We start from the raw sequence: 14920 nt of genomic DNA on the forward strand, positions 1-14920 counted from the left end.
CTTCTTTTGAGAAGTGTCTGTTCATATCCTTTGCCCACGTTTTGATGGGATGGTTTATTTTTTTCTTGAAAATTTGTTTAAGTTCTTTGTAGATTCTGGATATTAGCCCTTTGTCAGATGGGTAGATTGCAAAAATTTTCTCCCATTCTGTAGGTTGCATGTTCACTCTGATGGTAGTTTCTTTTGCTGTGTGAAGCTCTTTAGTTTAATTAGATCCCATTTGTCTATTTTGGCTTTTGTTGCCATTACTTTTGGTGTTTTAATCATGAAGTACTTGCCCATGCCTATGTCCTGAATGGTATTGCCTAGGTTTTCTTCTAGAGTTTTTATGGTTTCACGTCTAACATTTAAGTCTTTAATCCATCTTGAATTAATTTTTGTATAACGTGTAAGAAAGGGATCCAGTTTCAGCTTTCTACATATGGCTAGCCAGTTTTCCCAGCACCATTTATTACATAGGGAATCATTTCCCCATTTCTTGTTTTTGTCAGGTTTGTCAAAGAACAGATGGTTGTAGATGTGTGGTGTTATTTCTGAGGCCTCTGTTATGTTGCATTGGTCTACATATCTGTTTTGGTACCAGTACCATGCTGTTTTGGTTACTGTAGCATTGTAGTATAGTTTGAAGTCAGGTAGCGTGATCCCTCCAGCTTTGTTCTTTTTGCTTATAATTGGCCATACTGCCCAAGGTAATTTATAGATTCAATGCCATCCCCATCAAGCTACCAATGACTTTTTCACAGAATTGGAAAAAACTACTTTAAAGTTCATCTGGAACCAAAAAAAGAGCCCACATTTCCAAGACAGAATGTATTTCTTAAGGAATAAATCTTGAAAATCAAAATTACTCCTTGGTTCATAGGCTGCAGAAGAGATGTTGTGTTACTAGGCATGAAAAAGAAAAAAAATCTTCTTGTACATTATCAGACCTGTTGGGCAACTAGGTGCATTGTCAATGAGCATTGATATTTTATATCAATGAGCAGTATATCAAAACGGAGAGCTTAAAATATTCAGTAAATCATGTTGCCAACAGATGTGCTGTCATTCAGGCTTTGTTTTCCCATTTATAGAGCACAGGTAGAGTAGACTTAGCATAGTTCTTAAGGGTCTTAGGATTTTCAGAATGGTAAAGGAGCATTGGCTTCAGCTTTAAGTCACTAGCTGCATTAACCCCTAACAAGAGAGTCAGCTTGTCCTTTGAAGCTTTGAAGTCAGGTATTGACTTCTCCTCTCTTGCAAAGTCCTAAATTACATTGTCTTCCAAAAGAAGGCTGTTTCATCTACATTAAAAATCTTTCGTTTAGTGTAACCACCTTCATCAATGATCTTAGCTAGATATGAATAACTTGCTGCTTTACCTTGCACTTTTATTTTATGAAGGCAGCCTTTTTCCTTAAACCTCATGAACCAACCTCTGCCAGCTTCAAACTTCTTCTGCAGCTTCCTCACCTCTTTCAGCCTCCACAGAATTGAAAAAAGTGAGCGCCTTCCTCTGGATTAAGTTTTGGCTTAAATGAATGATGTGGCTGGTTTGAACTTCTATCTAGACCACTAAAACTTTCTGTATTTCAGCAATAAAACTGTTTCACATTCTTATCATCTGTGTGTTCACTTTTTATTTTTTTTCAAGAATTTTTCCTGTGCATTCATGACTTGGCTAAGTGTTTGGCACAAAAAGCCTAGTTTTTGGCTTGTCTCAGCTTTTGGCATGTCTTTCTCACTAAACTTAGTCATTTCTATCTGCTTTTGATTTAAAGCAAGGGACAAGACTCCTTCTTTAACTTGAACATTAGAGGCCGTTGTACAGTTATTAATTGGCCTAATTTAAATATTGTGGTATAGTAGGGAATTGGGAGGAAATGGCCCATATGTAGAGCAGTCAGAATACACACAACATTAATCAGTTAAGTTCACTATTGTATATGTTTGTGGTGCCCAAAAACAATTACAGTAGGAACATCAAAAATTATTGATCACAAATTACTATAACAAATATAATAATAATGCAGAAGTTTAGAATATTGCTAAAATTTCCAAATTTGACAGAAAGACACAGAGAGAACACATGGTGTTAAAAAATGGTGCCAGCTGACTTGCTCAATGCAGGGTTGCTACAAACCTTCACTTCGTAAAAAATTCAATATCTGAGAAATGTAATAAAGCCAAGCACAATAAAAAGAGGTATGCCTGTAAATAGAAACTAATAGGTACTTTCTAAATATGAAATTTCTAGTAATAGCTTACGGTTAAAGCAATGGTTCTCAAAAGGAGGAGATTTTCTTTCCATGGATCATTTGGTGATGTGTGGAAACACGTTTAGTTGTTGCAACTTGAGGGTGGAGAATGCCACTGACATCAATTGGATAGAGTCCAGGGATGTTAATAAATATCATACAACGCAGAGGTTAGCAAGAAATTAATTATATAGACCAAAATTGCAATAATACAGAGGACACAAAATCCTTGTTTAAAGGTAAATGAAATTTGACATTGAAATAGGGTGGAGGTTTTGATATTGTTAAACAGCAGTAGGATTGTAAATCTCAGGCTATAGAATTTTAATCTAGTTTGATAGAGATGTCATTTGTTCTTTTTATTTAAAAATATTTTTATTTGTAATTGATGAGTAATAATTGTACACATATATGGGTACAATGTGATGTTTTGAAGCATGTATATATTGTGCAATGATCAAATCAGGCTAATCAATATATTCATCACCTAAAATATTTATCATTTATTTGTAATGAGAACATTTTAAATCCTCTCTTTTGCCTATTTTTAAATATAAAATAAATAATATTCTTATTAACTATAGTCATCATGCTGCATACTAGGTTACCAGAACTTATTCTTTCTAACTAAAACTTTTTGCATCCTTTGAGCAATGTCTCCCCTTTCCTGATTCACTCTCCAACCAAACCTAACTTCTATGAGTTTGACTTTTTTAGATTTTACACATAAATGAGATCAGACAGTATTTATCTCTCTGTGCTTGGCATATTTCCCTTAGTATAATGTCCCCAAGTTCATTCATGTTGTATAAAATGACATAATTTCCTGCTTTTTTAAGGCTGAATAGGTTTCTATTGTGTATCTATACCACGTTTTAAGCCATTCATCTGTTGATTGACACTTTGATTGTTTTTGTATCTTGACTATGGTGAATAATGCTGTGATGAACATGGGAGTGTCAATGCCTCTTCAACATATTTATTCCAACAGATGTGCTGTCATTCAGCAGATGTGCTGTCATTCAATTCCTTTGGATATGTGCCTGGAAGTACAATTGCTGGATCATATGGTAATTCTAGTTGTAGTTTCTGAGGAAACCTTCTACTGTTTTTCAAAATGGCTGTGCACATTACAATACCACCAACAGTGGGAAAGAGTTTCCTTTTCTCTACATCCTCACAACATTTATTAGCTTTAGTCATTTTGTTAATGGGTATAAGGTGATAACTCATGTGGCTGCAATTTGCATTTTCCTGATTATTAGGTTTTTTTGAGCATTTGTCATATATATGTTGGCCATTTTTATGTCTTCTTTTGAGAAATGTCTATTCAGGTCCTTTGTCCATTGTTCAATAGGGTTATTTGTTTTCTTATTATTGTATAGTTTGAGTTCATCAAATATTTTGAATATTAGCCTCTTACTCAATGTATCATTTGCAAATACTTTCTTCCAATCTTTAAATCATATCTTAACTCTCTTGTTTCCTTTATTGTTTGGAAGCTTTTGGTTTGATGTAATGTAATTTGTCTATTTTTGCTTTTGTGGCCAGCAATTTTGGGGTCTTATCTGTGAAATCACTACCCAGACCAGTATTATGGAGTTTTTTCCCTGTGTTTTGTATTTTCTTCTAGTAGTTTTGCAATTTCAGATCTTATGTTTACATCTTTAATCCATTTTGAATTGATTCTTACATAAGGGGTAAGATAAGGTTTCATTTTTATTCTTCTGCACATGGATATCCAACTCACAACATCAGTTACTAAAAAGATTATCCTTTCTCCATTGTATGTTCTTGGCACTTTTGTCAGAAATTAATCGACCATAGCTGTGTGGATTTATTTTTGGCCTTTTAATCCTATTCTATTTGTTAATGTGTCATTTTTATGACAGTATCATGTTGTTTTGAATCCTATAGCTTTATAATGTATTTTGAAATCTGCTAGTGTGATGCCTTCAGTTTTTGGGTTTTGGTCAAAATTACTTTGGCTATTTGGGGCCTTCTGTGGTTCCACACAAATTATATAATTCTTTTTTCTATTTTGGTGAAGAATAACAGAATTAATAGTAATTGCATTGAATATGTTGATAGCTTGGGCAGTATGGACATTTTAACAATACTAAGTCTTTCAATCTATGAACATGGGATATGCCATTTATTTGTGTCCTCTTCAACTTTTTTCAACAATGTTATATAGTTTTCAGTATATAGCTCTTTCACCTCCTTGGGTGAGTTTAATCATAATTAACTTATTTTTATGCTATTACAAATGGGACTTTTAAAATTTCTTTTTCAGCTAGTTTATTGTGAGCGTGCTACTGATTTTTGTGGGTTAATTTTTTATCCTGCAACTTTACTGAATTTGTTTATCAGTTCTAACAGTTTCTTGGTACAGTCTTTAGATTTCCCGTATATAAGATTATGTCATCAGCAAATAGAGATAATTTTACTACCTCTTCCATTTGGATGCCTTTGTTTATTTTTCTTTCCTAATTGCTCTGGCTAGAACTTTTTGTTGAACAGAAGCGATAAAAGTAGGAATAGTTGTTTTATTCTTGATCTTAGAAGAAAAGCCTTCAACTTTTCACTACGTATGATGTTAGCTGTGTCTTGACATATATGATCTTTATGGTGTTGAAGGACATTTCTTATATACTCAGTTTGTTGATAATTTTAATTATAAAAGGACATTGAATTTTGTCAAATGCCTTTTCTGTGTCTATTGAAATGATCATGTGGTTTCTGTCCTTCACTTTGTTATAACGGTGTATCACATTTATTGATTGACATATGTTGAACCACTCTTGCAACCCAGGGATCAATCCCATTTGATTGTGGTGAATGACCCATTTAATATACTGTTGAATATAGCTTGCTAGTATTTCATTGAGGACTTTTGCACTTATGTTCATCAGTGATGTTGGCTTGCAGTTTTCTTTATTTTTTTTTTGTAGTGTCTTTTTCTGGTTTTGGTATCAATGTAATGCTGGCCTTGTAAAATGAGATTGGAAGCATTCCCTTCTTTTAGATCTTTTGAAATAGTTTGAGAGGAATTGATATTAGTTCTTCTTTAAATGTTTGGTAGAATCCAGTCATAAAATTATCTTATCCTGGGCTTTTCTTTGATAGGAGACTTTAATTAACAATTCAGTTTCCTGGATCGTTATTGGTCTGTTCAGATTTACAATTTCTTTGTAATTCAGTCTTGGAAGGTTATATGTTTCTAGAAATTTATGTATTTATGAGGTTGTTGAATTTGTTGACATATAGTTATTCATAGTAGTTTCTTAGATAACTTGTATTTCTCTGCTATAATATCTTCCCTTTCATTTCTAATTTTATTTATTTGAGGTTCTTCTCTTTTTCACCTGGTTAGTGTAGCTAAGTGTTTGCCAATTTTGTTTAGCTTTTCAAAAAACTGACTCTTAGAAAAACTGACTCTTAGTTTTGTTGATCTTTTCTACTGTCTTTCTAGTTTCTGTTTCATTTATCTCTAGTCTGATATTTGCTGTCTCCTAACTTCTGCTAACATTGGGCTTAATTTGTTTCTTCCAGTTCCTTAAGGTGCAATGTTATGTTGCTTATTTGAGATATTTCTCCTGTTTTAATGCAGACATTTATTGCTATAATTTTTTTTCTTACAACTGATTTTGGAGTTTCTGGAGATTTATCTTGTTCTTTCATTTGAATTGTATTTTCTTGTTTCTTCACTTGTCTTGACCTTCTGTGTTGGTTTTTATGCATCCGGTGCCTTGTAAAAATAACTGATTCTCTCAGTCTTGTCAGACTGTCCTCATATAGGATAAAAATCCCACTAATCTATTAGGCCAGAGAATTTAAGATACCTCTCAAATCTTTGTTTGTTAAAACTGCTATCTCTGTACTTGGTGGCCCCCTGGGGATTGGGATTTGTCATGTCCTATCAGAACCTTAAGACCAGTAAGGTAGAAGCCATCCCCTCTTGATGTAGCTAGAAAGGTTGAGTATTGGATGCATGTTCCACTTCCTTCTATCTGCATGGTGAAGCTGAGTGCAGGCATTTATCTCTCACTGTCTTTGCATTCAGCCAGGGAGAAGATCTGTATCAAATACCTATATTTGTGTTTAGGCTATACTCTGTGATCCTGGAGATATAGCTGCTGGAAGTGGATCTGTTGTATGTCCACCTCTTTGTTTTCTGTAGTTTAGGGCCACTCAAGATACAAAGCCCCATCGACTCCCAGAGCTAGGTCATTAAAGAGACAGTTCCTTGTGAGGCTGGAGAATAGGGTCTGGAGGCAGGGAACCTAAGGTCGACTAACTGACTTCCTAGTGCTAAGTCAAAAGGATAACCCAACTTTCCACACCCATGTAACAAAAGAACCAGAGTCTATTCCCTTTGCAATGCCCCTGGCCCTTTTCTGTATGGCTCATGAAAAATTGAAAGTACCTCTGTTTGGTCCCTTCCTGCAACCCATCAGATGTTTGCATAGGGTGTAACTTTGTAACTTCACTTCAGTCTCTGCAACCAATCAGACTTCTCACAAGCCACTGCTTCATTTACATAGGGTACAAACCAAGTAACCAATGGGACACCTCTAGAGGATATTTAAATCCCAGAAAACTCTGTAACCAGGGCTCTTGAGCCTCTTGCTCTAGCCCTTTTCCACTCTGTGGAGTGTACTTTTATTTTAATAAATCTTTGCTTTCATTGCTTCATTCTTTCCTTGATTTTTGTGTTCTGTCCAGTTCTTTGTTCAAAATGCCAAGAACCTGGACAACTGATAGTCATGACGCTCCACCAGTAACACTTGGGTAGGAGTTACAGACATTATGGCTCAGTGCAGAGAAAACTTTCTTACAGGAAGAATGGGTACACCTGGATTTATCACTGTGGCAAGCTGAAAGAAAGCCTCTGAAGTGCCAAGCTCCAGTTTGGGCTGCCTGAGAGCTACTGTTTGCACCATTAGCTCCCCAGTGCAAGTTTATTAGAAGCCAGGCCCCTCAAGGAGCCAATGAAAGAGTATGCAATAAACTCCTTCCAGAGAGAAAACGGGAGCTGCATCTTCAAACCGCTTTGCTGCACCGTTCCTAGGAAGTTTAGCCCCTGGATGTGTTTGAGCACCTGTTTAAAACCACATCTCTATTCTGTGATCTGGGGAGGCTCCTGTATGTCTAGTCTCTTGTGCTCCCAGAGCTAAAAGTTTTAATATGCAGTCCCTCGGGCGGTTTTGTAAAAGTTACAATCCCTGTTTTGTGGCATAAATCTCTTCCAGGAAGAAACAGTGAGCTGTATTTTAAAAGCCCCTTTCTGTACTGCTTCCAGGGGATAAAGGCCTTGGAAGTACTTGCATACCCTTATAAAACTTTCCCTTTTGTCTGTTGTCTAGAGAGATTCAGGTATGCCTACTCCCCTCTGCTCCCAGAGCGAGGAAGTTTAAGGTATAGTCTCCCAGGTAGAAGCTGTAAAAGTTGAAGGTGCATCATGTGTAGGCAAACACTTTCCAGAAGGGATTTAGTGACCTGGAGTAACCACTAGTGTGAGCTCGGAGAGAAGGTTCTGGAAGTGCTGATCTTCTCACACTGTTGGTAGGTTACTGTTTGTTTGCCTCTTTAACTCTCCAATGACAGTTAATTAGAATCCAGGCTGCCAAGTAGCCACTGAAGAGTATGTTTTAAATCCATTCCAGAGAAAATCAAGCAAGTGCATTTTTAAGTACCTTCTCTGCACTACTTCAGAGGAGCCATGCAAGTGCTTGCATACCCTAATAAAACCTGCATGTTTTTACTGTGATCTAATTTTTATGTTAGACAAGAATATACCTAATCCTCTGTCCTTTCCAAATTGATTATATAAAAGCAAAACTATGAGGACCTTAGAGTTAGGGCAATATATGGGAAATCCAAACCCTCCTCTCCACAGGGAGAAGCTCAGTGTTTGAGATTTCTTTCCTGGTTGTATGGCTCTGTGCCCAGGGTGGGGTCCATGCCCCCAGTGTTCTCAGCCATTCCTACTTGTTCTATATGGATGTTTTCTCAGTTGCCTGATGGGCAGGAGTCTCTCAATCATTTTCTCACTTTTTAGAGGGAATTGATCCATGAATAGATGTTTATTTGGTGCATTCAAACATGTAGGGAAAGTCAAGATCCTCTATTCCACCATGTTGCTGACATCACCACATACAATAAGTTCTTAAATACAGCAAATACCTGAAAATAGCTATTAATACATATTCCTTTAGTAGCTAAGTCTCAGTTTGATTTTTATAAGTGTAATCAAAGTCAAGAAGGCAAAAAAGACATTGAAGCAAAAAACTAGCGCAGAGTGATGAGTAAACTCAAAGCTAAAGCATTTGAAAAAAATAACAGATTCAAGAAATTAAAAAAAAATTAACTGACTGAGGATTCTAAGAAGATGGCAGAGTAGGAAGCATCAGGAATCTGATGCTCCCCACCTAAGCAACAATTGCACTGGCAGAATTTGAGGAAACTATTTTGGAACTCTATAGTCTATTGAAGAATTATAACTTCCAGTGGAAGGCTTGGATGAAAAATTGCAGTTAATTTTGATCAATATCAGCTCTTAGCAGACTAACAGCTACCCATTCCCCTCCTCTAGCTTCAAGGCGTGCAGCTGTGAACTTTTCCTGGAGCAGCTCTTGCATAGCTTGTGTAGCCAGGGTGAATCAAAAGGACCCTGTTTTTTGAACATCAGGATTAAGGATCCCGATCTATTGCTGATTGCTGCTTCTGATCACAGAGGTGTAGACAAAGAGCAGCCATTGTTTTTTCACCTCCACCCATTCTTCCTAGCTTCTCACCTGCAGTTGAAGTGAATGCCATGGAATTCAAAGTTCTGGCATCCTTCTCCCCTCCTTTATTTATCTGTTTTTCCTTTTTGGAAGTCAGATATTAAAGACTAAGACATCAAAAAACTCCGTATATGAGGAAATTTAGAAAATAATCATTGAAGTGCATGGAAAGGCTCAAGAAAAACCTGAGATGACTTTAATTTTACACCTCAGGCCGATCCTTGGCACAGAGTCAGCATAAAAAATCAAACAAAAAAACAAACTCCAGAACAAAAGTCATCAAACCTCAGGAAAAGGGGGAATCTGATTTCCAGAGTTACCACATTATTAGATTCAAATGTCTAGTTTTCAACACAAAATTACAAGACATACAAAGAATCAGGAAAGTAAGGCTCATTCAAAGATAAAAAGTACAATAAATCAACAGAAACTGCCACTGAAAAAGACCAGATGGCAGGTCTCTAAGACAAAGATTTGAAACAACTGTGAACTAAAGAAAAATGTAGATAATGTCATCAAAACAATGTATGAATAAAAATCAATATATCAATAAATACATGAAAAACCTAAAAAGAAAACAAAAGAAATTCTGGAGCTGAAAAGTACAATAACTGAATTGAAAATTTTACTGGAGCAATTCAAATGCAAAATTGTATAGAAAGAAGAAAGAATCAACAAATTTGAAGATGGGATAATTAAATTTATTATGTCTAACGAATAGGAAGAAAACGATCTTTAAAAAGTGAACAGGCCTTAGCAATCTGTGGGACAACATCAAATGTGCCAACTTATGTGTTGTGGTAGTTACAGAAGAAGAGATGGTGGGGGAGGAAAGGATATTGGAAAACAAAATAATGGCTGAAAACTTCCCAAATCTGATGAAAGACATAAATATAAACATCCAAGAATTTTAAGGAAGTCCAAGTAGATAAACTCAAGAAGACCCATACCAATACAGCTTGATTATAATCAAGCTTTGAAAAGAAAAAGAAAATGAATCTTGAAGCCAGCAAGAAAGAAGTGTGTTGTCCTGTGTAAGTGATCCTGAATCAGGTTATCAGCAGATTTCTTATTAGAAAGCTCAGAGGCTTTCTAGAAGCCAGTGAACTGATATATTCAAAGTACCAAAAGAAAAAGAAATTAAAAGCAAATTGTTAGCCCAAGTGCTAAATTGTCTGGCAAAATTGCTGTTTCTTTTTTTCAAAAATGAGGTAGAAATTAAGAAAGCTTTAATAAGGAATGAAATTTTAATACATGCCACAGCATGGATGAATCCTGAGGATATTGTGCTAAGTGAAATAAGCCAGTCAAAAAAGGACAAATATTATATGATTCCTTTATATAAGATACTTACAAGAGTCAAAATCGTAGAGACAGAAAACAGAATGGTGATTGTCAGGAGCTGTGGGAGAAGAGAATGGGAAGCTATTATTTGATGGGTATAGAGTTTTCATTTTACAAGATGACAAGCAAGTTATGCAGATGGATGGTGGTGATGTTTGCATAACATTATGAATGTATTTAACACCACTTAAAATGGTTAACATGATAAATCTTATGTGTATTTTACCACAATAAAAAATTGGAAAAAATATACTTAGTATCTAAACATAGAAATGTTAAGTTAATACAAATACTTTGAAGTCCTTTGTTGTTGTTTTTAAATGATGGTAGAGCCAATCATCACCACAAGCAAGTTGGTAATGATGGTGAATTGTGGTAAACAATGATAATTTTTTTTTTTTTTTTTTTTGCTTCTCTAGGATTTTCAAGTGAAGAACTGGGACCAAGTAAAAAAAAAAAAAAAGATTCACAAGGAACTACTAGAAGTCACAAGAAATGAAAAGCTAACAGAAGTTTCACCAAGGAAGAATAAAACAACATAATTTAATACAAGAGAGGGTTCACAATAGGTAAGAAGTGCAGAAAGCATACAAGTGATTTTAAGAGTGGACTTAAGTAGAGCCTGAAGCATACACAATATGAAGGACAAACCGTTAAGGAGAAAAATTAAAATTTTAAACATATATTAGGTACAGAGTTAACGGAGACCTTGTGAGAGAAAGCCTTGAAACTTATTTTTAATTGCCTCTTCAATAAACCTGCCTCTACTTTTGAGATGAAAATACCAGTGTAATAGCAGGTAGAAAAGTGCAAATCCAGGATGAACCAACTGAGCAGATATTTGTCATGACTGTACTTTCCTGATTAGAAGCCAGGACCCACCCATGGTTTCAGAAAGAAAAAGTATATATGTATCTGAAGTCCTAGATCTAAAATCCTACATATGTCTGTTCCAGAAAACATAAAAAGTGTTATTATTCATGAAATTTGAACATGAGACTTAAGAGATAAATAAGCAGTTGCTGGAAAGACAAAGGAAACAAAGGTGGTCTTTTCTGGAAGAGTCAGAATTTCAAACTTCATCGCCAGTCATACATCTCAGGAGGAGATAACTGATCTGAAATATCTCTCTGGGTAATGAGAGAAATGTTTTGGGGCACAGTAGACTTATCGGCTCAAGACGTGTCTGAGAGACCAGAATCAAAATGAAGAAAGAGGTTAAACTGAAAAAATGAACAAGCAAGAGAAATATGGTACAGAGGTAGAGACAAAATAATTTCATAATTTTACTTATTGAAAACCCTGAAACTTGAAAGAAAATAAGAAAAAAAGAAAATAAGAAAAATAAGAAAATAAGAAAAAAATAAAAAAAATTTGGTTACTATTTTATTTTAACCAGTAAAAAGGCTCATTGATTAGTTATGCAGATATATATATTATATCTCCTCTATGTTAGTATTCTTACCACTAGAAATATTGCAATAAATAGACATAGGCCCTTCTTTCAGGGAGAGTAGCTTATAATTAAATAGACTCGGACATAAACAGATTTTCAAACATAAGATATGAAAGTGTTAGAAGAAGAGAATATGTACATAATTTTTAAATGGGAGAGGACTAAAACAAGATCAAATATGTGACAACCATAAAGGGGAACATGGCATATTTACATAAATTTTTTTTTTAAATTAAGAAAAAAAGCACAGAGAAAATGAACAGATTATTTATTTTAAAAGAAATGCAATGGTCAATAAATGTGTAAAAATAAGTATACTAGTAGTCAGAGAAATATGCATACAAATTATGAAATATAATGTTTCCCATTAAATTCTTAAAAGATAAAGAGAAACTGAAATCATCCAGTGATGGCACAAACATGATGGTAGACACGGGAATATGAGTGCTCTTTTATACTCTTAGTAGAGGTATAATTTACCATAAGATTTCTGGAATAAACCCTTTTAATATATACTAAAAGTAGGCCCACCTCTTAACTTAGCATTTCTTCTTATGGAAATTCAGTCAAAATATAAAAGAAGCAGTAATTAGATATATGTACAAAGATATTTATTGCAGCAAAAAAATTGAAACAACCTGAATTCCTAACAATAGTGGGAATATTGAATTAATATTGGCATACCCCCCTACTTTGATATAAAATAAACTATTACATAAGATATACATATATAAAATAAATTAAGGTAAACAAACCCACAAAATATTTTGTATAAGTTATATATAAAAATATATATGTATAACATTCCTTTTTAATAAAGTCTGTAAATATGCACATGTATCTGAATTAAAAGAAAATAGAAATATCAAAAAGTTAATCTTACCAATGATTAATTCAGGGAGTTGGATTGGGAGAAGGAGAAAGAAATTATGACTTAAGTTTCTCATTTGTACTTGAGTTTTAATTCAGACCATTTATTTCATTTAATAATTCAAGTTATTAAGAAGAGACTACTAAATTCATGAAGTAAGTCCTCTATAGGAGAAATCAGGAGTTTTTTCAGAACGAAGACAGTCTTAACCTTTCTTGGGAGGATGGCTATTCTGTCCCTGAATAAGTGAGCTGGAAGTTGAATCTAAAAGATGAAAAGGAGTTGGTAAGGCAACAGGGAGCCACAGGGGCAGAGCAAGAAAGGGAGATTGTGAGTGGTACAGGCAAAAAGAACAGCAGGCTCCAATAAGGACCTTTTTCAAGGAATTGAAGAGTTCAGAATGTTTGGAACAATTGTGGGAGGGGTATAAATGAGAGAACACAGCAAACAACTTCCTGCCTTTAAAGTGAGAGTTGAGTTAGGCGTTGTTAGAAGAATCAAAGACACTGTGGTTTTGAATTTGATTCTTGACTCTGCATTTTAAAAAACCTCGTTAGACTTCAATTTTCTCTTCTATTGAATGAATATTGTAACACTTACCTTAATGTTTTCTTTTTGGTGAAGAGTAAATTTTATATGTGTGAAGTGAAAACGTATTCCTTTTACATATATAGAAGCTTCTTAAGTAGCAGCAACAGCAATTATTGTAATATCCTTTGTTCCAGGCTATTGTTAAGACTGGGCTTGGTTTTATGCTATGTTGTATATCATGTATTTTGGTTTTCGTACTTCACAAAGTAACTTTTAATGGGGTTGTCATGTTTAGCAATAAGCAACGTCTATGAAACTAGGTGGTGTGTTATCTACCTCAACTAATTAAACAAGGCAGAAACAAACCAGAAGCAATGCTCATGATGACTAAAATGTTCTAAGAAGCCATTTCCCCCCTAATTCTTGTAATAGTTCAATAAAAGCAGCCAAATGAACAATGCAAGAAATGTCTCTAAATTTAAACCCAGAATTTATTGCAAATCAGGGTGTGCAGAATCTTTCTATTGATTGTGGTGTAATTGCCATACAAACATTGTTCTCCTTAACAACAACCTTTATAGAATGGTTAATTTTTTTCCTGGTTGGACTCTGCATTTTAGAAACTAAAAAGAACAAGGCAGAAAAATCCATCTTTTTGATTGAGGGAATATTGCAGAGAAACATATAAATGTTTCTATTTTCTTCAGTTGCAAATATAGAAATGCATAAGGATCTGGAGAGCAGAACTTGATGATGTAAACTAAGACCTTTCTGTTTTAATAGCCAAGGCAGAATGAATATAATACTCATGTTTGTAACAGAGGCCAAATAACATAAGGCTGGAAATTATATTAAATTTAGAGATGATCATTGGTGATCTTTGCTAGAGAAGCTATGCTGAAAAATTGGAAAAGCCATAATGGAGTGCTGTGGAGGACAAGAATTGCTATTCCAATTCCTCTTCAAAGACAGATTTGCTGCCCAGCAGCAGGGAAGGTGGTCAGCATGCAGCCTCTAGAGTCAATCCTTTGGGGCTGCGCATAAGCTTCAGAGAGCAGACACCAGGCCATGCCTTTCCATGGGCAACACACATCAGATTGCTGAGCAAGGTACAAGTATTTTCAGTCCAATGTGGGATATTATGACTGGTAATACCTTCCCAAATTCCTCCTTGCATTGGCTTACATTTTGGCCAGCCAATACCCAGCTTATTTTCTCCCTCTGCTCAATCCTGCATCTTCCCACATCCATTCACAGGTGTTGATTCCCAATTAATACCTCTCATGGCAAACTTTATCTCAGCAGCTGCTCTGGATATTCCAAACCAAGAGAAATACAAACACTTTGAGGAATAGTAGGTTGATGAGAAAGTGAAGATGAGTTTAGGTACTAATTTCATTTATATTTATTTGTAATAAGGAAGAGAGGAGATATATTAGCTTCAGGAGGAAATGGGATTAAGGGAGATATTTCATTATTTTTATGTTTTGGAATGATAGGTAAGGGAAGGACCTGAGAGAGTAAATGTTGATGGAAGGGATTCACTACACACAAGCAGTTCTTTGGAATGTCTCCTGAGTTCAAATTACACTGTGATAATTTGACTGTATAAGAAAAATTCTGTCTCTCATTATGTTTTCCAAAATCAGAGGTAAACCTGCCTATTTAAATGAGATCTCTATTTTTGGAG

General features: G+C 34.9%; 1 protein-coding gene across 1 annotated transcript in view; it reads right to left on the reverse strand.

The window, feature by feature from the left end:
* The window catches only part of LOC134758706 (uncharacterized), a 346019-nt gene that overhangs the window by 20131 nt on the left and 310968 nt on the right, over positions 1 to 14920 (reverse strand). Inside the window, exon 4 of the mRNA XM_063707332.1 lies at positions 10383 to 10430. Within this exon, the coding sequence (XP_063563402.1) occupies positions 10383 to 10430 (48 nt within the window). The remainder of the gene's footprint in view (positions 1 to 10382; positions 10431 to 14920) is intronic.

Source organism: Gorilla gorilla, chromosome 5, assembly GCF_029281585.2.
Source record: "Gorilla gorilla gorilla isolate KB3781 chromosome 5, NHGRI_mGorGor1-v2.1_pri, whole genome shotgun sequence".
In the NCBI taxonomy this organism is placed as follows: Eukaryota; Metazoa; Chordata; class Mammalia; order Primates; family Hominidae; genus Gorilla; species Gorilla gorilla.